This window comes from Falco biarmicus, chromosome 11 (assembly GCF_023638135.1).
Source record: "Falco biarmicus isolate bFalBia1 chromosome 11, bFalBia1.pri, whole genome shotgun sequence".
Taxonomy (NCBI): domain Eukaryota; kingdom Metazoa; phylum Chordata; class Aves; order Falconiformes; family Falconidae; genus Falco; species Falco biarmicus.
In genome coordinates, this window is record NC_079298.1 from 34196829 (window position 1) to 34221148 (window position 24320).

At 42.5% G+C, this 24320-nt stretch overlaps 1 protein-coding gene and 1 long non-coding RNA gene across 2 annotated transcripts in view; one reads left to right on the top strand and one right to left on the bottom strand.

Annotated features, from left to right (window-relative positions):
- The window catches only part of HMCN1 (hemicentin 1), a 202539-nt gene that overhangs the window by 172463 nt on the left and 5756 nt on the right, over positions 1-24320 (top strand). Inside the window, exons 82-104 of the mRNA XM_056356040.1 lie at positions 54-241; positions 617-830; positions 1407-1541; positions 1998-2188; positions 2919-3000; positions 3800-4069; positions 4590-4760; positions 4967-5137; positions 6217-6387; positions 7642-7812; positions 8585-8755; positions 10715-10885; positions 11340-11489; positions 11822-11959; positions 12279-12400; positions 13907-14144; positions 15876-15938; positions 17415-17534; positions 17784-17918; positions 18410-18523; positions 18873-18998; positions 19797-19925; positions 23603-23953. Of these exons, the coding sequence (XP_056212015.1) occupies positions 54-241; positions 617-830; positions 1407-1541; positions 1998-2188; positions 2919-3000; positions 3800-4069; positions 4590-4760; positions 4967-5137; positions 6217-6387; positions 7642-7812; positions 8585-8755; positions 10715-10885; positions 11340-11489; positions 11822-11959; positions 12279-12400; positions 13907-14144; positions 15876-15938; positions 17415-17534; positions 17784-17918; positions 18410-18523; positions 18873-18998; positions 19797-19925; positions 23603-23953 (3792 nt within the window). The remainder of the gene's footprint in view (positions 1-53; positions 242-616; positions 831-1406; positions 1542-1997; positions 2189-2918; positions 3001-3799; positions 4070-4589; positions 4761-4966; positions 5138-6216; positions 6388-7641; positions 7813-8584; positions 8756-10714; positions 10886-11339; positions 11490-11821; positions 11960-12278; positions 12401-13906; positions 14145-15875; positions 15939-17414; positions 17535-17783; positions 17919-18409; positions 18524-18872; positions 18999-19796; positions 19926-23602; positions 23954-24320) is intronic.
- LOC130156951 (uncharacterized) lies at positions 11526-18467 on the bottom strand. Its single transcript, XR_008824655.1, has 3 exons — positions 18277-18467; positions 16622-16701; positions 11526-11872 (listed from the first exon to the last, which is right to left on the bottom strand). It is a non-coding gene; the product is annotated as an uncharacterized LOC130156951 (long non-coding RNA).

The following is a 24320-nucleotide window of genomic DNA, read 5'->3' on the forward strand; positions in this document are numbered from 1 at the left end:
CACTGCTGTAAAAGCACACATAGCGGTAAATCTTTTTAATAAACTTCTCACAGTTCCACCCAAGATTCGCAGAACGGATGCGCAGTACACAGTCACAGAAGACTCCCAGGCTGTGCTGTCCTGTGTGGCTGATGGGATTCCAACACCAACAATAAACTGGAAGAAGGACAATACGCTGTTAACAGAGAGAGGAAAATACCGGGCTGTCCCAGGTGGACACCTCATTTTGGACAACGTTGTTGTAAGTCCCCTAAATCCAAGCTATGACTTGACAGGTTTGGCAATAATAAGACCTCGCTTCTCTTCGTTTTCAGCCACCTCTGGATTAGTCACTGTTCTGTTCTGTTTTCTTGTTCTTAATATTCCAAAGTCCTTATAAACATTTCATTTTCCACTGAAGAACAAAATCTGTGAAGAATTTGTAGTGATAAATTCTCAGGAAGGGCAAAAAGAAGTATAGGTCATCACTCAAATCTAGAGGAAGTGACAGCGTTCAGGTCAGCATTTCTGCTGAATGCCTGTTCCAAACCTTTTGAGAGGCTCTTGTCGTTACAGGTGGCAGTGTTGTGTGGGATATATCACAGCTGAAATTTCCCCAACGTGCTTTCTCTTTCAGCCTGCAGATGCCGGCAGTTATACCTGTATTGCCAACAACGCTGCTGGAGAAGACACACACACCGTCACGTTGATCGTTCATGTGCTTCCAGCTTTTACGGAACTGCCTGGAGATGTAGCTTTGACTAAGGGAGAACAGCTCAGATTAACGTGCAAAGCAACTGGGATACCTGTACCCAAAATAACATGGACCTTTAACAATAACATCATTCCAGGTGGGGGACACCGGGTCTTCCTGGCCATTCCACTCTACAGTTGTTTTTCCCCACGCAGCATTGCAATTAGTTTAAGATAAGGAAGAAAAAAAAATCTAGAGGGAACAAACTTGTTGGGCAGTGGTTGTGTGAGGAATATCTTCAGTGTTATGCAAACATGTAATTAAATTGCCTCTGAGACAAAACTGTGAGGAACATAATTACAAAATTGTTCCTCTTCTATAGGCAATAATGTAACACGTTAAAAACACTCAGTATCAGATGGCATTTACTGAGCATCCAACAACTAATGCTGTTTCTTTTAAATATGAAGAAAACCTCAGCAGTTCATAGAATGCAGATGCACAAAGCTCCAAATTAAGGGACACCTTAAGCGAGCATACGCATGTGGGCAAACGTCATAGCAGTGACTTTTCTGTGCATTTCTGAAGCGCCTCGGAAAAAAAGTGGCCCAGCGCTGCCGAGCTGCGTTGCCGAACAGCGCTGTAATTCAAACAGGCTTATGCCCCACCAGGCACTGAGATGATGCTGATTAAAATCACTGAAGTAACCCTTTACGGTGTGTTCTCCCTTCAGCACAATACGACGATGTAAATGGACACAGCGAACTCGTTGTCGAAAGGGTATCTAAAGATGACTCTGGTACCTATGTATGCACAGCAGAAAACACCGTTGGCTCAATCAAGGCTATTGGTTTTGTGTATGTCAAAGGTATGTAAAGTAACAGTAGTTGTAGTTACTATTGCACAGTTCCACAGTGTCATCTGTTTTGATAGCAGAATCATAGAATGGCTTGGGTTGGAAGGGACCTTTAAGATCATCGAGCTCCAACCCCCCTGCCGTGGGCAAGGACACCTTCCACTAGACCAGGCTGCTCCAAGCCCCGTCCAGCCTGGCCTTGAACGCTTCCAGGGCAGCCTGTTCCAGTGCCTCACCCCCCTCACAGTAAAGAATTTCTTCCTGATAGCTAATCTAAACCTACCGTCTCTCAGTTTGAAACCATTACCCCTCGTATTCAATGCCTTGTATATGACTGAATCAGAAGAATTGAAACAGGGTGAAGTTCACACTTCAGAAAGTCAGAGGTGAATGATCCCTGCCAGCAATTTCATTAAGGGCATTTTATTTTGACTCTGCTATTTCTCTGCTATCACTTGTTTTTTTCAGAGCCTCCAGTCTTCAAAGGGGATTACCACTCTAGCCGAATCGAGCCCTTGGGTGGCAATGCTATGTTGAATTGTGAAGTCAGAGGAGATCCACCTCCAACCATCCAGTGGAGCAAAAAAGGAGTTGGCATTCAGATTAGCAACAGGATCCGACAGCTTAACAATGGTTCTCTTGCTATCTACAGCACCGTAGTGAGTCACTGGTCTGTTACAATGTGTTTCTGCATTGTACTTGGTTAATAAAGGTATTCCAGATCACCTTGTTTTGGAAGAGCGAGGCTAGACATTTAATCCACTTTTGCTTTTTACCTTTAGGAAATGTTAATTCAGACTAGAATTAGACTCAAATTAGTGTGATAAAAACCCAGGGGGCTATCGTTCTCTTTGTCAGAAGGGCTGAAACTTGATCCTGACTGTTGGTGCGTGAAGTCCTGGTCGTGCCCAATCAAATGGGACTTTTGCTTTTGACCTTAAGGAAGCCTGGGTTCTGCAGATCGGGTCAGCTGAACAGCAATTGTGTTCTACCTGTGGAAATCCCTTGGCATCTAAATGCCTAATATGAATGGCAAGATCCTTCCCCCCCCCCCCAAACTCATGTCTGTGTTTTGAAACAGGGTTAAAAACAATAGCTCCCTTGAATTTCAGTTAAAAAAAAATACTATATATATATGTATACACACACACACAATTTGATCCTCAGCATTAAGGAGCTGAAGGAAGCAAAAAATGGAATATAAAAATAACTCACAATATCAGCTTAATGTTAATAAAGGCATACCCTAGAGACTGAGGTACTCTAGAATCTAACAGCGTGCCTCCTAAGAGCTGTGGCGTGCCAGCAGAAAATGCCAGCTTGCAGGAATTGCAGTGTAAATGGAACCCCCCGTTACATGCATGTTGACTGTTGGCTTTTTGTCTTTAGAATGAAGATGCTGGTGACTACAAGTGTGTGGCTACCAATGATGCTGGGGTGGTGGAACGCAGTCTGACGCTGACACTTCAGAGTAAGACTCAAAGTGATAAATGTCATGCCGCTGGTTTGGAGCGATGACCTACCTTTGGATAGGTGCATGCAGCTCCCGTTGAAGTTTTGGAGGGTGGGCGCTGCACTGTAGGTTAAGATTCATCTCATCTTTCACCAGTAATATTTCAGAGTCTAGTCTAAGGTAGTGATTGAGGTGGAAGAGGAGAAGCATGTGGAGGGTGATTCAGCTGCATCTTAGAAACCAGCTTAGAGCAGGGTGAATCCCCTTCTGAAAGGGCTGTTTCTGTTAGTTGACTAGCAAGGATGTCTGTGCAACTGAGTTAAACTAGACTCATACTTTTAAATTAAGAAAGTTAGGTGAGTTGAATCCCAGCTTTCGCTGACAACATTTAATTTTTGGCAGAAATCGTATTTTAGAATTATTTTTTCACTAGCAATAGAATTTCTGAACATCCCCTTTCTGTTGTTCCCTTGAGCAGTATGGATCTGTTACTTACGTCTTGTTGCCTCTGGACATGATTAATAGCGTCTTCCTGCAGGCTTTATGAAAAGCGACACATTTTAGCAATAAAGCAGACTGCTCATATTGTCAGGCCTCGATCCCAACTCAGATCGCAGCACATTAAAAACAGCCTGTCGTCATTTTAACTTGCATATATTTTTGACAGTGGAAGATCAACAATCATTTTTGTCACAATAAACTGACTGACTTAAGATTTTTTTTTTTTTTTGCCTTTGTTCTGACCAGACCTTTAATAGTCAACGCAATGAAAAAACGTCAACATGTGCTATTGCCTAAAGAAACCCTTCTGTTTCAGGTCCTCCAGTCATTACTGTTGAACCTGTAGAGACAGTTGTTGAAGCTGGTGCCACAGCAATGCTGAACTGCCAGGCAAAGGGAGAGCCGCCTCCAACCATCGCGTGGTCCCGCCAAGGTCACCCGGTTGTGAGCAACGAGCGAGTGACTGCCCTGTCTAACGGCTCCTTGCGTATTGTTGCAGCACAGAAGGAGGATACGGCTGAATATAAGTGTGTAGCGAGGAATCTGATGGGATCTGTTCTTGTTAGAGTGCCACTGACTGTCCAGGGTAGGTGCACAAAATATAGGGTAGTGACTGTCAAACTGGTAGATTGCAGCATTAATTGAGGGTAACTACCATCAAGATCTTATCTTATCCATATTATATAGATAAGGTATTTTATCTTCCATATGTGCATTAGGCATTTCTTAAAGCTACTTGACATCTCAGACTAGGTTTCTTTTTCATGGAATCTTGCTCCATTATACTCATCCAGCTGTGTGCGACAGAGGAGTGTGTAGGAGCAAAAGACATAAATAAGGATGAAAGGATCTTGAATTAGATGCCATCCTCAGAACACATATCATAGCTTAATTGTAGCTCTAAAGAAAAGCATTTAGGAGCATAAGCAATAAATATTTCAGAGCAGCTGAAGTATTCTCTGAACCGGAGTAAGCTGTTTCTCCAGTAGTCAAGAAGTGAGTTGGCTTTCCAAGGATGGCTTATGAAGTGCATTTTTCACTTTGCTAAGCTAAGGGAGTTCTAAGCACAAGCACGTACCGGCAGAGCATCGTTTTTCCCGTTGCAGTGCACGGTGGATTTTCTGATTGGCTTGACTGGCGAGCTTGCAGCGTCACCTGCGGCCAGGGTGTCCAGGAGCGAGTCCGTCAGTGCAACAACCCTCTTCCAGCTAACGGTGGGAGGAGGTGCGAGGGGCCTGACACAGACGTACGCAGCTGCCACAACAAACCATGTCCAGGTATTTCTGTAATGAATCGATACTTTTCATGTGCCTTAGCTTAAGTGCCCTAACGGTGAACTGTTAATCACCAGAGATCTTCATGACAGATTAATTTTTCTGAGAAGCTGGAATTCATTTTGACTTCTGTGGAAAGAAAGAGAAAATGTCAATAAATACCGTGAAAATATTTTTAAATTAAAACTGCGGGGGTTTCTGTTTCTTAGTGGATGGCAACTGGTCAGAGTGGGGATTATGGGAAGAGTGTTCAAAGAGCTGCGGACGAGGCAACAGGACCAGAACCAGAATGTGCAGTAACCCACCAGCTCAGCACGGTGGGAAGCCCTGTGATGGCAGCGCTGTGGATTCAGTCATGTGTAATATTAGGCCTTGCCCAGGTAAGAGAAGAGAGGTTCAAAATTGATTGCACAAGGGGCTTCCCATACATGTTTCTTTTTCTCTCCAAACCTGAATTCTCTCAGTTTGTTTCCACTTACTACGTTACAAAAGAATTAAGCTCCCATTTTTTTTGTCTTAAAATTGCTTGTAGTTTGTTGAATGGCACCAGGTCTTAGAAACAGAAGTCACAAAAGTAAATGAAAGGAATATGCTAAGCAATTTCTCTCCCCACCCTCAATAAAAACGTTAATTTTAAATTTTGATGTTTTCCAATACATGTTCCCACAGAGTAAAACTTGCTACTCTAAACCTATTCAGCAAAGCTAATAAAAATAAGAGGAAAAAACCCCAAACCCAAACCACCAACCATTAAAAAGCCATGTAAAACATGATAGTTAGTAATTTCAGGCATTATCTGTATATTTTCCTTTGGTTTAATTTTTGGCCACGTCTTTCTCCTAACTGAATCTTCAGGTTTTCTTCCTGCCTTGGTAGTACTTCCCGTGTTTGACAGGTTGTAGTTTATTCATAACCCTTCACCACCGGTGTGTTTCCTTCTAATCCATTTTTATTACATTGATTTTTCCCTTTTTTCCTGGCTCTGCTACCACCACGATGCCAAATGTTCATCCACCAGCCTGAGATTCATTTCTCTGGATCTTGGCAACAAAGTCCGTTCTGGCTCTTGCTTCCCAGTAGCTGCTCAGGCTGTGCGCCGGCTTGTGGCTAGTGCGCCCCTCGCCCCGCCGACCCCTTCCGCCTGGCACGGGGCACTCGGAGCCAGGGGCCTTGGGAAAACACCAGATTTGATCAAGTGTTCAGGTCCGTGGTTCCGAGATTATAGTGAGGTGCAGTGATGTATTCAGAAAACAAAAAGGAAAGAATTCATCTCCTTTGCAAACTGTTGATCTGTTCCAGCTGATGCTTAAGGCAAAGATTTTTTTCACAGGCTTATCCAGGATATTTCATTTATTGATATTAAATGACGTAGCTTTTTTGCCTGAGGCTGAGGAGCTGTAATTTCAAGTTAAAGCAGCTGTGTAGCCTGAACAGTTTTATAGCTGTGCTGCCTTTGCAGTTGATGGTGAGTGGAGTCCTTGGCTGCCGTGGGGTCCCTGCAGTGAGACCTGCGGGAAGGGCACCCAGAGCCGCCTGCGGCATTGCAGCAACCCTCCTCCTGCCCACGACGGGTCGTACTGTCCGGGGCCTGACGCGCAGGTGCAGGTCTGCAACAAGAGACGCTGCCCAGGTAAGATGTGTCGGGCACAGAGAGAACAAGGACAAACTTGTCACTTCCTTTCCAAATTCTACTGACCGTACATTGAAAGCTTTCCAGTTCTACAAGTGTGGTCCTTGAAAAAATTCCATTCAAGCCTTTTCTTTTCACTGGTCCCCGTCGCTGTCTTTAACATCCCTCTATAGACCTAACATACGGGTTTTCTTCTCCTGTGCTTGTCTTTCTTCCTTTACCCTGCCACCGTGCAAAAGCTGCGTTTTAAATCCTTGGCAGTTAAATTACAAGTTTCTTAAACATTTCTCGTTAAAATTTTCCTAGGTTCTGTTACTCATTTATCCTTTTCTTCCACATTTCAACGAGTCCTTTATGACTGGGTAGGAAAACTCGTATTTTTGAAATACGACCTCTGTATTTGGCTGAGTGCAGGGATAACAGAGGGATATTTCATGAAGCGGAACGTGCAGCAGTTCAGACGAGAGCCTTCTGGCTTCATGCTCCATTTTGCACATGCCAAACCCTATGTTGAGTCCCCACTGTAACTGCCAACTCACCTTGTAGTAGTTGAGCAGCTGAGGGCTTGATGTTGCACGTTTATCCAGCTCGATGTGCTGCTGCTGAGGATGCTGTTGCTTACAGCTGGTTTGGGACTCGTCGGCTTCTTCTCAGCCACCAGCTCCAGTGCTCCCCTGACAGTTTGTGTCACCACATCTTGGGAGATCAGAGATGCTAGCACTCAGCTGCTTAGACCTGGCTTGTGAGATAATTCAGTAATCACTCCTATCAACAGCTGAGCCAGTATATCGGAGAGTGGTTGGGAAGGGGCGGGGAGAAGGTGGTGGTGGTTGCAACTTCAGGCAGTGCAGCTGCAGCCAGAGGACACGCAAGGGAGGACTGGGATTTTGGGATGGCACTTGTACCAGCCGCACCCCAGTGGGGCCGTTTCAGGGACTGCTTTGTATTTGGTTTGACTTGCTTACAGATACCTAAAAACGTGAGTGTCGCTGAGCTGGATCCCCAGGTGGTCCATGCCCGTGATTCTGGTCAGGCTTACAGGTTATTTAAAAGATTTTTTTTAAACCTTTATTTTGAAAATATTTGTGCCAGGTTTCTGTCCTGGAAATCCCTATACAGAAATCCCTGTGTACCTGAGATGCTCTAGAAAGAGTAACATCCTACAGTCAGTTTTACCTTGATGTAGCGCTGATTTACTTCGTTATCTCTAATGTCAGAGGCTGTAACTGTACCGTGCTATGCCTTTCTCGCCAGTGGATGGGAAGTGGGCCACGTGGAGCAGCTGGAGTGCCTGCACCGTGTCCTGTGGAGGAGGCAGCAGGCAGAGAACGCGCCACTGCTCAGACCCAGCCCCACAGTTCGGGGGTCGCAAATGTGAAGGAAATGACATACAGATTGATTTTTGCAACAGTGATCCCTGTCCGAGTAAGTACCTTGGGCTGGGCTGCTTACCCACTGGCTGGTAATTCAGTAATCACTCCTATCAACAGCTGAGCCAGTATATCGGAGAGTGGTTGGGAAGGGGCGGGGAGAAGGTGGTGGTGGTTGCAACTTCAGGCAGTGCAGCTGCAGCCAGAGGACACGCAAGGGAGGACTGGGATTTTGGGATGGCACTTGTACCAGCCGCACCCCAGTGGGGCCGTTTCAGGGAGTGCTTTGTATTTGGTTTGACTTGCTTGTCAAACAAGTCTCCGCACTCCGCAAAACTCAGTGGGTCTGAACACAGGTAGCGGTATTAGCTGCCTGGCAAGAGGGAAAGCCTGTCTTCATCGGTCAGCACGATGGGGACATTGTAAACATCGACTGTCAGGAGCACAAAGCAGTAGCAGCTGGTCCGTAAGATCTTGGCCAGGCTGCCGGAGGTCACACACCCCTGAAGTCACAACGGTGCAGTCAGTAAGTGCCGGGGAGTGAAGCTCTGTGTGCCTCCCGGTAGCGTGGTGCCTCCCTTGGGTGGCAATGCGTGCTGCGTACCTTCCTGCGAACGGCGATGTTCTGGAGCTGGTTAATATACTGCAAGAAATCACTGAATGCTGGACGGATAACTTTCTTAGATCTTTACTTGTCTGGTTCTTTTATTTTGGGAAAAGACATTTCAAAGTTACTCTCCAACAGGAGTATTTTCCTAGCTTGACTCTCTGGTTTTAAGCATCCGTTGTTAAGAGGAAGACAGATCAAATCTGACTTATTTTTACAGTTCATGGCAACTGGGGCCCATGGAGTAGTTGGGGAACTTGCAGTCGAACGTGCAACGGAGGCCAGATGAGGCGATACCGGACCTGTGACAATCCTCGCCCTGCCAGCGGGGGAAGGGCGTGTGCAGGGCCTGACATGCAGGTCCAGAGATGCAGCGCTGAGCTGTGCCCCGGTGAGTGCTCAGGCCACCAGAGAAATGAAATTGCAGCTCTCCCTGGGAGACTTCAGGGTATATATAGCGTGTAAGATTTTCGTATTATGAAAGTAGCTGTAATTATTTACCATTTCATAGAATCTAATAATCCACTCTCACTTTTTCCTTTACGTGTCTGTCACCTTACAAGCATTTCTTCCTTCACATGTTAAATTTTCCCAAAACGAGGTGGAATAATTCCAAACAGGAAACAGCATATGAAAAGCTCTCCTGCATCTAGTAATTCTACTTAGTTTTTACAGTAAATAGTTCGAGGCTCCCAGTGAACTCTCATAATGTATTCTGGGAGCAGGGAAAAATGCTTAGCTCAAATTCTTTAAATAAAATGACAGTCAAAGCAGTTGACTGATTTATTGTCAATGCATAGCTAAAGGGCAGTCGGAGAACTTGCACGTGCAGGATCAATACAAGCAATACAGAAGATAAACCACAATGCAGGAGACTAGCTAAACACCTACAGATTTCTAAACACCCTTCTATAACTCATGCCAGAAAGGGATTATTATCAAATTATTATTAATTTTGGTATAATAAAAAAAATATTAAGTCCCTCCTCTGTATGCACCCCTTTACACAACCTCCTCCTGTGGGAGCCAGCATTATTGCGTACGTGTGCCGCATTCGGCACCTGACTGACCCCCGTGCTGGTGACAAAGCCCTGGCAAGGCCGCAGCCCCCCCGGGATGCAGGACCCTGCTTCCTGCAGCCCCCACCTTCAGCCCCCATAGCTGGGTGCCAGCTGCTCGCGGCGTGGAGGGAGACGCCATCACGGCTCGATAGAGGTTACAGCACCAAGCCCACGCTGTTCCTGGTGCACCCTCCTCTTGGTTGGGTTTATCCGCCCCAGTCACTCATTTTCACGCTGCTGTTGTGATTCTTCCCAGTTCCCTCATTACTGGCATTTTGGCTAATGGTTGTCTGAAGCAAAGTTTTGTTACTTTCCTCTTATCGTTGCTAGTTTTGGGCAAGCATTGTATCCGACCAAGCGTTCCCAGATAACTGTTCAACACGCACTCATGTTCCTGTACTGTTGTTACCGAGGCCGTGCAGACTCCCACACGTGTGTAGTTCAAGCCAACTCTAACTGGTCTCTTGTGAGAGTTCAGATAGTGAGAAAATGTGCCTTGGTTTGCAAGATTTACGTTTGGTTTAGTTTCTTGGACTCTTCCATCGGTGTTATACCTATGCAGCCTTGGCTGTTTTCTTTGGAGCAGTAAAATCACTCAAAGCTCTAGACGGACAGGTTGTCTCTTGTGACAGGCTGCCCAAGAGTGTGACAGCTGTTCTTTATAAACTGGTTTGTGATGGCTCCACATACATCCAACCGTGTGTTTTACTTTTGAGATCGGTTTCTCTGGAGCCCTTCAGAGATACTTTCAGGGCATGGGCACGGAGACTGGCAGGAGGCGGCTCTGGGGCTGACCCCCCCAGGGAGCGCGGCTGGTCGTACAGCTCCCGGCCACGGAGCCACGCGTGGGTGGCCACCCACAGCCAGCTGAGCTGCTGCCTGCACACCCGGCCTCTGCTGCCACGGCGGGGCTCGCAGGCTTGTGCAGGGCGCACGTAGGTTGCGCTGAACAGAGCTTCCCTGGTCAGCCGTGACATGGTACCTCTTCAGCGTGACGTAGGGAAGAACTTTGCCAGGCTCTTGCTGAATCCCCAGTTGTTACAACGGAAACATCCCCCGGAGGAGCCGCCTTGTTTCCAGTACAGCAACAGACAGAATGTTACAGGTAGCATCTTTCTGAGCGGAGAAGTGTTCATGCCTGCCCATTAAGGTGTTTTTGTCATCCCCTGAGTTACTGTGTTTCTCTAACACATTGATTCCATCAAGAAGGAATGACACTATAGCATCACTGATGCAGCCTGAAACATTTTTTTTTTTCAAAAAAGTTTTCTTCATTCTTTATTTTGCAGTGGATGGAAACTGGGGGCAGTGGCAAACATGGAGCCGATGCTCTGCTTCTTGTGGAGGAGGAGAGCAGACTCGCATACGCCTGTGCAGCAATCCAGCCCCATTAAATCGTGGACGTCCTTGTCCCGGAGACTCCTCCCAAATATCCAGGTGTAATACCCAAGCATGTCCCGGTGAGTTCACTTACAGCCTGCACGCAATGCCGATATGGTGAAAGCCTGCAGCACTCCTGATTTGACTGTCTCAGCCAGTTGACTGAGTAATTTCATTTTTTTTGGCTTAAGTATCCCCTGCAACTTCAGCTGGATAATTTTTTTGTTAAGCTGTTCCATAGCTCTACAGTATGCTGTTAAACAACTGTTGCTTTTCAGACAGAGGTGAGTGCATAAGGTGATTCCTGTGTTACTGTGCGTGTACCTCCGACTGCGCATATGCAGCATCCTGTTATTTGCAGGTTGTGAACTTTACTCTTGCAAATAATGTAGCAATATCTGCAGAAATGTCCTTGCTTCTTAAAATGCTGGACAATATTTTTGAATTTTCTGTCCCCCAAAATATCAGACATCAGAGTTTTCACATGGGCGTGTTTTTTTTTTCCCTCTTCCCTTCCTTCCCTCCACCGCACAGGTGGGCCTTCACATGCCAAAGGCAGCATCATTGGAAATATTAATGACATTGAATTTGGAATTGCTTTCCTGAACGCCACAGTAACAGACAGCCCTGACTCTGAAACTAGAGTAATACAAGCAAAGATTACAAATGTCCCTTGGAGCCTCGGTAAGCTTTTTTTACTTTTTATCACTTTTTCTCCTTGAGCCAGGCTGAGTTCTGTGCAGTGGCAGTTTTCACCACTTCATTTTGTTGAGTCTCACTGAAGAAACTGCTCTAAACTTTTCACAGACAGAGAGAGAAAAAGGGAATCTTCAGTATTTACTTCTAGTACTTTAGTATTAGTAAAATGATTCCTCTGAATACACCAATACATACTTTTTTCTGGTTTAAATCTTAAGGGCTCCACTAGTTTTAGGTCTTCATCGTCATCTCCTACTGACGTGGGTCGTATGATGTTAAGTAAAAAGCTCTCAAATGTTATGTCGCGTTTCTTTCAGGTCCAGCGATGAGGAAGCTTGTTTCTATACTCAGCCCAGTTTATTGGACAACTGCAAAAGAAATCGGAGAAGCGATGAATGGGTTTACCCTCACTGATGCAGTCTTCAAGAGGGAAACGCAAGTGGAGTTTGCAACTGGTTAGTTCCCTGTGATATACCGTCTCTTTTCAATAAGCTTGATGGATACAGCATTTCTTAAAAAAGAGCACATAACTATTGCTGAATTTTGAGTCTTGTGCTTACATCAGTATTTTCTGAATGACTATGGCTTTCTGAGGCTTAAATACAGCTTTTAGAGCTGTAATTTGAAACATGTAATTTCTTATAGACATGGTACACACTATAAAAATATGAGTATAAAATAACTGGTCAAGGGATGCCAGTTCAGATACCGTGTGGCTAACATGAGTCTCTGGTTAGGATGTTTTATAAACCAATGTGCTCTTACAATTCACAGGGGAGGTTCTGCGAATGACGCATATTGCCCGGGGCTTGGATTCAGACGGAGCCTTGCTGCTGGACGTTGTTGTGAGTGGCCACGTGCTTCAGCTCCAGTCAGTAGCTGATGTTAATGTGAAGGTAAAGCTGCGTTGGGATACTACCCCTTCTCTCATCGATATATACGTCCTCTCTCACCTATATTAAAGCAGTAGGCGCTAAGTCCTGAACACTGTTCTACTGTGTGAAACTTATTTTGTGCCTGGTTTAACTGACAGGTGTTAACATCGCCTTTGAAAACAAGTTGTTGTCAGAAAGGTAGTGTTGGTCACTCAGGATTTTTAGATGTTAGAAGGTAGTACTGAGAGGTGTCTTTGGGGCTAGTTATCAGAGGCAGGCAGGTGAGGTGTTGCTTTCAGTAGAGCTATAAAGGTGCATCTTAAACCTGTCTGATTTCTTGGCTTCCCTGAGGATGCCACCAGCCCTTTTACACCATGGCATCTTGCAAAAATTTCTGAATATTGCTGATGATTTGTTTGCAGCTACAACTGTATGTGGTCTGGCAGAGACACATTCCTGTGGCTGGTAAAATGGCAAAGACAGGGGATTAACAGACTCTAAATCAGATTATATCACAGGGCATTCTATGTGTTCTTACTGTGCACACTGTCATGATGCCGTCAGTGATGTGCTCCTTTCTCTCCTCTAGCATCACAACTTTGTCTTGTGGAGATATCTATTATGGCAAATAGTCCCGTTATACAATTAATCGGAAATATTTTACAGAATTTGATTTTTCAAAGAATGACACTTCTCTATGAACTTGTTCAGGAGTGGTTAGAGGGGGCAGTTTGTGGGATCATATGGCAAAAGGTTGTAAACTTGCTACTGAATTTCTCTGCTTGTTGTTTCTAGGAGATACTCTACTGCTCCTAGTAAGATAGCTTCTCTCACAGACCTTGTACTCCTGATAGAAGGATGGAGTTCAAAGGAACTGTTTTTTTATCTTTTTGATTTAGTTTAAGACACAAAAAACATTTTGCTTAATATAATATGTGGTATGAAAGTTTTGGTTTAAAACCAGGTGCTTGATAATTGGTTTTACTGTAAAAGAACGTTCTGTAAAGGTGGTAATTAGTTGGTAGGTAACCAGTGAAAATGCTTTAATATATTAGTCCCACAGTACAAGAAATATACATGAAGTTCTTGATGCTTCAATACGCTGCAATATATAGCATGTCTGATATATATACCTGTTTTCAGTGGCAAGATTTTTCTCTACTGACTGTTTATTTAGCACATACATGTTGTCAGCATCTGACTTAGAATAATAAAAAAAAAAAAAATACTTAGTTCAAAAGATGATTATTGAACGGTGAGATAATTTCCAGGTTTTTTGGGAAATGCTCTGCCGTGGCCCCCATCATCAGCATCCACATGTTTGTTATTTAAAGAAATACACCAGATGCTGTTAAGATTTGGCCGCTAAAGTAAGACTAGAAAAGGCGTGTGTTGTGGAAAACACAGTTTGTTCTGATGTTAAAAAAAGACTCTTTCTCAGAATACATCTCGTACCACTTTAAAATACGAAGACCACAGTGGTGTTGGCCGTACCCAGCAGCTGATGCCTGAATCTTGCTGTTTCAGGATTACACAGAAGACTATATTCAAACCGGCCCTGGGCAACTGTATGCCCATTCTACCCGTCTCTTCACTGTAGATGGAGTTAGTGTTCCCTATACATGGAACCACACCATCACCTATGACTACACCAAGGGAAAGATGCCTTTCTTGGTGGAAACGCTCCATGCTTCCTCTATTACAACAGAGTACAACCCACTGGAAGAAACTGTGGCTTTTAAAATCCATGCTTCCATTGCAAAAGGTATTGTTCTAATCTTTCATCAAAATGAAACAATTCAAAAATGATATCCTATCTTTCTAGAATTCATGGCCTGTATTCTTAAAATCTGGTTACGGCCTTGAAAGAGGAAATTCTGTGAAACCTGGGTAACTTTATCGTAGATCCTGGAACCTATGTGTCTTGTTAATATAGCCATAAACTGATGTAAAAGCTGTTTGCACTGACTATAGCTGTAGTTGTCATCGATGATGTACATCTGCATTTGCTAACACTTCCAACAGCGTCGTCAGTAGCTTCAGATAGTCAACCTAGAATACTTCTCCATTTCCTTTCACCTACCGTTCATTCTCTAAAATGAAATTACTGTTGCTTTTTCATGGGGTCAGCTGTCGGTGGGTTTTTATGTTTGAGTTTGGTTTTGCATAGCTATTGAGAAAAAGGATTCTGTATTTTCTTCTAGCAGCAAAACCCACATAAATGTAAGTAAGGTAGTAATGAAGTGGAAGAACATTTGTAATTTAGCACTAAAATGGGTAAAATGTCCTAAGTCATTCCTCAGTTTGAACTTCTCTGGAATTATTTGGCATATATGGAAAATATGATGCAAAGCTGCATCTTGAAAACTTTATTGGTGTTTTATGGATGCATTTTTTTAAGGCCAGATATGAATGGTGCACAGTTACGCCGTGCTCTGTAGACACAGGCTTACGTACAGTCTGTAAAGCCGGTGAGTCCTACCACAGAAGTGGCAAGCTAGTAGCTCTATCGTCTGTTGCACTGTGTCAGCATTACTAACTGCTGGCTTTTAATAACCCAGGTGATCTTAAAGGAATAGGGCATGTGTTTGTGTAAATGGGTTTTCCTTTCAGAAGTCATAACTGGTTAGTAGAATGTCCTGTTATCTTTTTAAATACTATTTGGGCTTATTTTACATAGTACGGAAATAACTCAGGTTCGAAAGTAAATGAAACAGTGAGATTGCCTGCCTTAGTCTTTCTTTTCAATTATGACATTCTAAGTGAAGTAAAATAATGATTTTTCCACTTGCCAGACTACAAACTCATTATGCAATTTGAAAACCAAGTAAGATTTTTTTTGTTGTTGTTGATACCATTTCAAAAAGGAGTCTGTCAAAAGGAAGTCTCCAGATCAAGTTATGCCTATGCATAAATCCGGCCAGGTCTTTACTGAATTTGCATTTAGTTCCTCCAACAATTAATAGACTGCTTTTTTAAAAATTTCCTATTTATTAAATCAGTTTTCAAGCAGCAAAAACTGTGTGGTCTTTGAGCAGTCTCTGCCAGAGTTCTACATTACAGTTTGTAGTGTGCACTTGTGGTGTTCTACAGTGACTTCCCACAGTCTGCGATGTGGTGGTTGGTTTGGTTTGTATTTATTTCCCTCCTTTTACACGAAGTGAAACCAAATGGTCTTTATACTTCTAATAACGAAAAATTTATGGAGGAACTCTGCAGGATGTATTGGGCTGGGATGCAACTTGCATTTACCCTGAGGGAAACCCCTCAGAGTTTAATGTTTTTCAAACCAGCAAAAACTATGTACTACTGACTTTTAATGCCCAAGTAGAAAAACCACTAAAGTCTGGATTTTAAAAGTTCCTATTTTAGTGGCCAAGTATAATAAATCTTTTATAAATAGCTGGGCTGGAATTCTTAATGTTAAAGTTTTTTGAAAGTAATAAAATGGCCATATTTTTATCCACAAGTAACATGTGCTTTCTTTACCATGCAGGAGATCGTAGCAACCAGTGCCCTGCTGGGTTTGGTTTGGACTCCACTGGGCCTTACTGTTCAGGTAATGATGTGACAAGGGTAGTGTGTAATCCTAGACTCATTGATTGCTTTAGATTGGAAGGGACCTTGAAGATCCTCTAGTTCCAACCCCTTCTACCTTGGACACTTTCCTCTAGACGATGTTGCTCAAAGCCTTATCCAACCTGGCCTTGGAACACTTCCAGGTACGGGTCATCCACTCTGGGAAACCTGTTGCCTGGCTACCCTCATTGTAACAAATTTATTCTTTATTTCCAACCGAAATCTAGCCTTTTTAAATTTATAACCATTACCCCTTGTCCTGGCCCTTTACCAGAGCTCCTATAGGCCCTGGTAAAAAGTCTCTCCATCTTTCTTATACACCCTCTTTATATATTGAAAGGCCACAATAAGGTCTCCCCAGAGCCTTCTCTTCTCCCGGCTGAACAACCCAATTCTCTCAGCCTTCCTCCATAGCAGAGGGGTTCCAGCCCTCTTGACCACCTTTGTGGCCTCCCTGCTCTAAGAGGTCCATGTCTGTCCTGTGCTGGGGGCCCCCCAGCTGGCTGCAGTGCTCGCCACCGGAATTTACATCACCTTTAGAGTTTCAAAGCATGCAGTACATACTTCAAAAAGCGTAAGTTAGCAGTACATACTTCAAAAAGCGTAAGTTACGATTGGAAAAAGGGTGTGGGTCCAAAGGCAGATGAAGACTTCTGTACTCACCTAGAATAGAAGTAGTGCCCAGACAGCTTTTCATCAGTACTCAGCTACTAGTCAGACCAGAGCCACAGTATCTGCTGAGCCTGCAAAGCAATGAAGCGCTTTTATGATCTGCACAGAAGGAAGGACAAGTGTTGGCAACCTAGAAAACAGCCCACAAGCTCCTGCTTGGGGGATGGAGGTAAAGAGAAGGTTACAAGCATTGTAGCGGTCTCTTCTAGGTGACCGAGTCATATTTGGTTTAGGGAACAATCATCGGATATACTTTTGTGGGCTTATTTCATTGCCCCTTGAAAGTTTGTAAGTTAAGGAAATTACACAAGAAGCAAACACTATACCCTCTAAAAGGTTTAAAACTAGGAAAACTGAAAATAAGGTCACTAAAACAATTCTCCACTTGCAGTATTGTCTGTAAAACAGTATGAGTTCTAAAACTTTAAACATGGAACATGTAGTAACCTTTGCACACGTATCTAGGAAATCTTCAGTTTAACACTGAAACCCATCTGTCCTGTTGTAGAGATTCTCTGGAAATGATTGTATCAAACATCCGTTACAAGGGTAGCTGACCCAGTCCTGCAAAGCTAACACAAGGTTCCAGCAAACAGTGTTAGCGGAGGTTTGGAAACCGTAAAAATAGTGGAGAACACACCACTGAATGGTTTCTGTGAAGCTGCTCCATTGCTACATCTGGTGTTGCCCTGTGGGCTTTACCAGGTGTATCTCTTACGAAGGGTGTGTTTGGTATAGCTTGCTGTAAAGTCTCACTGGTTTTTCAAATGTTTCCTTCTTCCAGATGAAGACGAATGTGCTATGCGACATCCTTGTTCCCATACCTGTCATAACACGATGGGATCTTACTATTGCTCCTGCCCAAAGGGCCTCACTATCTCTGCGGATGGTAGAGCATGCCAGGGTAAGAGAAGTGTTGCTGTGGACAGGTTGGATACAAAAAGCCCCATGGCAATAAAATCACTAAGGAAACGTTCTGTTGGGGCTGGGCCATTTTCTCATTATAAGAATATAATTTATTGGTGGTATTCCAAGTATTTAATAACTGAATATATTTGCAATCAAGTATTTCATAGCTGATCATGCTCGAGACACTGCTTAATCTGTGTTCCATTTTGACACCGTGAGGTTTACAGCTTGTTTTTAATTACAGATATTGATGAGTGTGTGTTAGGGGGACACAGCTGCCATGCTGGCCAGGACTGCGAAAACATCATCGGCTCCTACCGCTGCGTGGTTAGATGTGGGAATGGCTTTAGGAGGACAGCTGATGGATTTAGCTGCCAAGGTATGCAGACATCTCTGGGTTTTGGTGTTAGCTTTCATAAACTGAAAATGTTGTCTTTCACACAACTGAACTAACTTTTAAAAAGTTGCATCTCCAAATACAGTGTCTATAAATATTCATTATTAACACTGTGGGGGGTTGTTTTTTGGTTTTTTCTTTTGTGTTTTTGTTGGGGTTTGTTCTGGGTTTTGGGGTTGGGTTTTTTGTTTTGTTTTTTGTTTTGTTTTTTGAAACATTTGCTTTTTGCATCTTTAGAAAAAAGTGTAAAGTCCTGTCAGGACCTAACATTCTTGCTATTGTGTCACACGTGCATATTACTTTACCAAGAAGTGATCGAAGTAAACACTGCTGAACATACCTCCATAGTGTAGTAACTAGAGCTCCAAGCAGAGTCCAGAACATTGGTTGACTCAACCGAAACACTGCACAGTTCAGGTAAATGACGACAACAGTTCAGAGCTATGGTATCAAGGTTTTGTATTGTTCAACAGATGTTAACGAGTGTCAAGAGTCCAACTCCTGTCATCAGCATTGCTTCAATACTATAGGAAGTTTCCACTGTGGTTGTGATCCAGGATATCAGCTGAAGGGCAGAAAATGCATGGGTATGAATAAATTTTTGAGTATTTATTACCTCTTTCCCACGGACATAGTTCGACATGTAGGTAGGTGTTGCTATATTTGTAATCAGGAGTCTTTATGAATGAAAAAACTACTGTGGATGATCTACTTAGGATGTATTTCTGAATTTGTTTGTAAAGCAGTACAAACAAATTCAGCTTTTAAGCCAGAGGAAGTGGGAATTGGCCTGACTGATAAAGATGCATGAAATGCATTCGGATGCACGTACACAGTAAAATTACAGCTGGATTATTCTGTGCTTTAGGAATTGCACATAAGGAAATGAGTTCATTTCCATTTTTGCCTTTTTTTTTCTTTTTTTCTCCAAATAAGATGTAAATGAGTGCAGGCAGAATGTGTGCAGGCCTGATCAACTTTGCAAAAACACACGTGGTGGCTATAAGTGCATTGATCTGTGTCCCAATGGAATGACCAAAGCAGAAAATGGAACTTGTATTGGTGAGTAGAAGTGTTAATGCACTGTACAATGACGGTAAAGGAAGGGACAACAATGAATTTTTTTCAAAAAATAATAATCTTGGAGATAGTCCATCTCCAGTTACTAAGATCTGCATGTTAAGGCACCAACTTCTGTTCATTTATGAGAACATATGTATTTAACTTTTTTTGTAATTGGTGTTAAAATAATAGATGTACCCTTGCCACTTTTCTTTCTTCGGAGAAACGGAAAAATAGCAGTAAGGTTTTCCTCAGCATCTTTTCTGCATTGTCACCTTGAATTCTACAAACTGTTCATTGACCAAAATGTTTTGCCTCATGTGAATGCTTGCTTATGAATTTATCTCAGGATCTCTGAATCATGATCACAGGTCCTTGCTGCTTATCAGGGATGCTTTTCAACAGAACCGATGTTACATATACTACCAAATCTTTTTTTCTAGTGGGATGTGACAGGAAAATGGATTATATCTCTTTGAAGAGTAGCTGATCACATTGGAAACCTCATTGAAAAGTTTTGAAAATTAACAGGAAAAGAGTGTGTAAATATAATATGGTTGAAAAATGCATCTGTGTATCTGCTCAAAATCTGCTTTTAGATTGTGAAACGCAGATTGTGATTCGTAACACAAACTGTTATAGAGTAATGCCTGATGATGGCACCAGGTGGGAAAAGTGTACGTTCAGAGGCCAAACCTATCTATGTGGCCAGATTCACTCACTGCTTAACTGCATTCCTTCTACATTTAGAAGTTTCAAGAAAAAACTGACTATTTGCCCTTGCCGTCTTGCTTGCAGATGTTGATGAATGTCGGGATGGAACCCACCAGTGTCGCTATAACCAGATTTGTGAAAACACACGAGGAAGTTACCGTTGTGTATGTCCAAGAGGATACCGGTCCCAGGGAGTTGGAAGACCTTGTGTGGGTAAGCTGTCCAGAAACATCCAACAATGCAATCCCATCTGAAGACCAGGCTATACAGACGAATTTGCTCTGAAGTTCAAAACTGCCCATCTAAAACTAAGTGTCCCACTCAAATAGTCAAAACAAAATGATTCCAAAGGGAGATTGTTACACGACCATACTCTGAAAACAAAATGTACGAGCATCTCGGGGTGCTGGTGCATGGCAAGCTGCTGCTGCATGAGGCTTCATTTATAAAAATCAGGTCAGGTTTGTTAGCTGCTAGGGCAGTGAAATGTGGCTGGCTAGACCCTGCACTGCACTGATGCACAGCTGAAGGCAGTCAAGCAGGGAGTGATGTGGGTTCCGCTAAAGGAGAACACCCAGAGGAAGTGTGTTGCAAGAGGCATGATACACCCAGACCCAGACTCACCTCTGCAAGTGACAGCCATGGGCACACTTCCCTGCCTGCTAGAATTGCGAAGGGTGCTCCGAACGGGTAGGGCGGAGGAAGCTGATACGCCTTTATCGCTCAGCACTCCCCTTTCTGGTTTGGGTGGATCACAGCAGGGAAGGAGGATTCCTGTCAGTCAGTGGAATGCTGACCACATAGTTACTGCCCTGTGCTATCTGCACAGAACCTTTTGGCATAAAAATGTGCAGAACTTTCCCCCACGCACACAGGGGCAGCATTTGAAGGATGCTCTTGTAGCTCTAACAGGGATAGCAAGAGAGTTTAATGTATGGTGTCAGTGTAAGTGCATAAAACACTTCCCTTGGCATTTAATAGACCTTAGAATGGCACTAGGATCACTTAGATTCACCCTTTCTCTATTTATGTATTTCACCCTTTCTGTATTTAAAATATAATAGTTGATCCACCCTGATAATAATGATTTATGAATGTTAGTATATGACACAAAGTTGGTTTCAGTTGCTCTCATCTATCATATCAGAGAAGCATTCCTCCATGATTACCTCTTCAAGATTAGCTTTCCTAAGTGATAAATAGCTGCTGTGGAAAATAGGATTTTTTTTCTTTTTAAACAACCTAAGATTCTGTACTACCAAAAGCCAGGAATGTTTTGGTTTGTTGGTTTTTTTGTTCACAAGAGATTAAATGCCAGTTAGAAACATCTGGCTGTACACCAAGACATTACTTCCACCAGCAGCTCTCTACTGAAATAAAATCAATCCCAGACTCCTTAACGTATATTGAAACCATTTAAATTTCTGTCAGTAATAAGCTAGATAAAGTTTAGGACTACAGATTTTCACAAAACACTGGCAGCTGCCCTAAAGCTGTCTTCTGACCAAGGACCACTGAAAACTCCCTCTTAAATTAAAGTATGACCTTTACGCACCTTTGATATTTTTTTTATCCACTTAAAAATTTAAAACATAGATTCATCAAAGATACTAGTTTATGTGTTAGTAATTGTTAGTGTTTCCAGCGAGCACAGGGGAAAGTTGAAAAGTAAGCAGGACCCCAGACTGAAACAGAAGAATTGATCTTTGTTCTTACCTGTGCTACCTTCTGCCCCGGGTAAAATCCTTTGTGCCATAATTCCGTGTCTGTTGGATGGGGCTGAGATGCTCATTTGCCATCACAAGACCCATAGATATATGTGCACTCGAACTGAATTACAATATTTCTGTGAACTGGGGTGGATCTCAACATGCCATATGATAGATGGAAGGCCACTATCAAAAGGTGTTACATGCAAAAATGCTTTATAACGTGAAATTTAAAATCAAAGTTTCAAACTCATTTTCACCTGTTCTCATGAATTTGTTACATTTATGGTGCATAATCAAAGGGATACTGTCCAGTGGAGACTTAGGCATACCAGTCAGTCAGTGACACTTCTCACAGGGGTGGCTGTGATATAAAAGCAATATTTTGATGCAGGTAAAGAATGTAAAACTTGGCAGTTAACTTGAGTGCTAAGGAAATTATGAGTTTTGGTATTCTTTTACATGTATATGAGTAACAAAATTTTCATCTTAAGTACACCCTGAAATCAATAAACTCAAAATTCATATTAGTTGTTGCCATATTACAAAGTTCCCTTGCTTGTGCCACTTGACAACACTAATGACATTTCAATCAATATATAAAGTTTCAGTTACATGTTTGTGAAATAACAATTGGAAAATACTGTAATACTTTGCCATAATTACTCCTGGATTTCCAACTCTTAAAACATTGATTATTAATACTCCCAAATTACTTTAAAACTTCAAAATATAGAAAATGTTAAACTTAATAAAAATGCAGTCTAGTATTCTATTATGTTTTTGAACAGTGTTAATTTTTAAATAGCATTATCAAACATTTGTGTCTTGGAGGGTTACAAACTATGCTCAAAGTACTATGTTCAGAAATTCTAGCATAAAAAGGTTTATAATATATGTAAATTATAGATATGGTTTATGTATCTTTGTATCCATTTATTTATTTTTGGTCATTGCAGAGTTGCACATTCCTTTTTATTAGCAGATTTTTGTCTTTTTCTAGTAAAGAATGACTGTAAATTTTCAAAGGAATACCATGTGTGTCAAATTTTCAGCTAGGCCTGAAGCAACTTGATGAAAATTTTAGAAAATTTCTCTCTGGTGTTGCCAGAGAGACTGTGGGAGAAGGCCTGGTCCTACAGTATCCAAGAACACTCATATTTACTTTGAGTGAGTGACACCAATCATGTTATATCCTTAAACCCCTTACCATACTTTGTGTGCTCACCACTCTGTTTTGATTTAAGGATGGACATTTAGTGCTAGGGTTGGTCAAATTACTTTGGATTACAATTCAAAGGGAAACTGAACTTTTTTTTAAAAAAAGCATTCCTTAGGAAAACAGAAGTAATTCTATTTTTTAATTGCACCTAAGTGAATTAATATTTACCATTAAGTCTCGAACCTTTCACAGCTGGAATGACCAATAACAACATCAAAGGTTAGAACATACCTGACCTCCTTCCCCTGCAGCCTTGTGACACATCGTTGAGACCTGATTTTTCCTCTGATGCATAATGCAATAACCGTACTGGAGCTTTTTGAGCAGCCCTCTGTGCCAGTTTGAATGAATTTCTAACGCTGTGCTTGTCAAGAATGCTCTGTGTTAAGTATCCTCCTTTAAAGAAGGGCCTGACAGCTTCTCCCACTCATCTGTAGAGCATTTAAGAAAAAAAATAATTGCTAAAGTAGTAGTGAAGAGCTTAGGATGGAATGATGAACAGTGTGGGTCCAAAGGACCACTAACTTCTAAGAGTGCAGCTTTTCTGGTAAACAGTAGACATCGCAGCTGGCAGCTTTCAGGCTATCACAAAGCCCTGCCTCTGTAAAAACAGGGGAACAGACTTAGATCCACATTTTCCAGGCGCGTCTTACCTTCAGTAACACCTGAGGCAAAACCTGCAGCAGAGTTCTGGTCCTGCATGAGCACAGTTTTATGTCACACGTAGCTTTACAGGAAGAATCAAGGTGTATTACTGTACAGGACAGGATAACCTGCCTGCTCAGCATTGTGTTCTCCGTATTTTACTGCCTTCAAGATCTCACTTCTATGTCTTCAGTTTGTTCCGCAGACTGAGATAAGTATATATGTATATATAGACACATAGTTATGTGTTGTTGTTTGTTTGTTTTTTCTCCTTTCCACATGGTTTGTTGCTCTGGATCATGTCACATGAGCAGACATTAATGAATGTGAACAAGTGCCTAAACCCTGTGCATTTCAATGCACCAACACCCCCGGCAGCTTCAAGTGTATCTGTCCACCTGGACAACATTTATTAGGTGATGGGAAATCTTGCGCTGGATTGGAGAGATTGCCAAATTATGGTGCCTATTACAATAGCTATAACTATGCTCAATTCTCCCCTGTGAGAGACAACTATCAACCGCAACAATATTACAGGCACTCCTCAAATATCTACAGCTCCTTCTCAGAGTATAGAAACAGCAGAATACCTTTCTCCAGGACTAGAAGGAACATTAGAGAAACTTGTCCTGAAGGCTATGAGGCAAGAAATGGCAGATGTGTAGGTAAATGTCAGTCATATCTATGCAATTCTCTTGTTTTGGTCCTTATTCTCAGGTTACTGTTTCATATGTACCAGGGGCTGATGGTTTGTGGTGCTGTGTTTTTTTTCATATTATCCTGATAAATATTAGAGTGTTCTGCATGTTGTTGTCTTCTGAGCACGTTGTAGCGAAAGTGTTTTCAAACCACCTCCTTCTAACCACTTGTTTTAATGTTTGAAAATTATTTCTCTCTGTTTTTTTTCTGATGATGGTAGCTTACCTTTTATGAATTTTCTCACACTTCAGAAAACACCAGTAGACCCAGTCTAGTCCTGGGGATGTTGCTTGTGTCAGACTCCCACTGATGGTACTAATAGTCGGGTTCAAA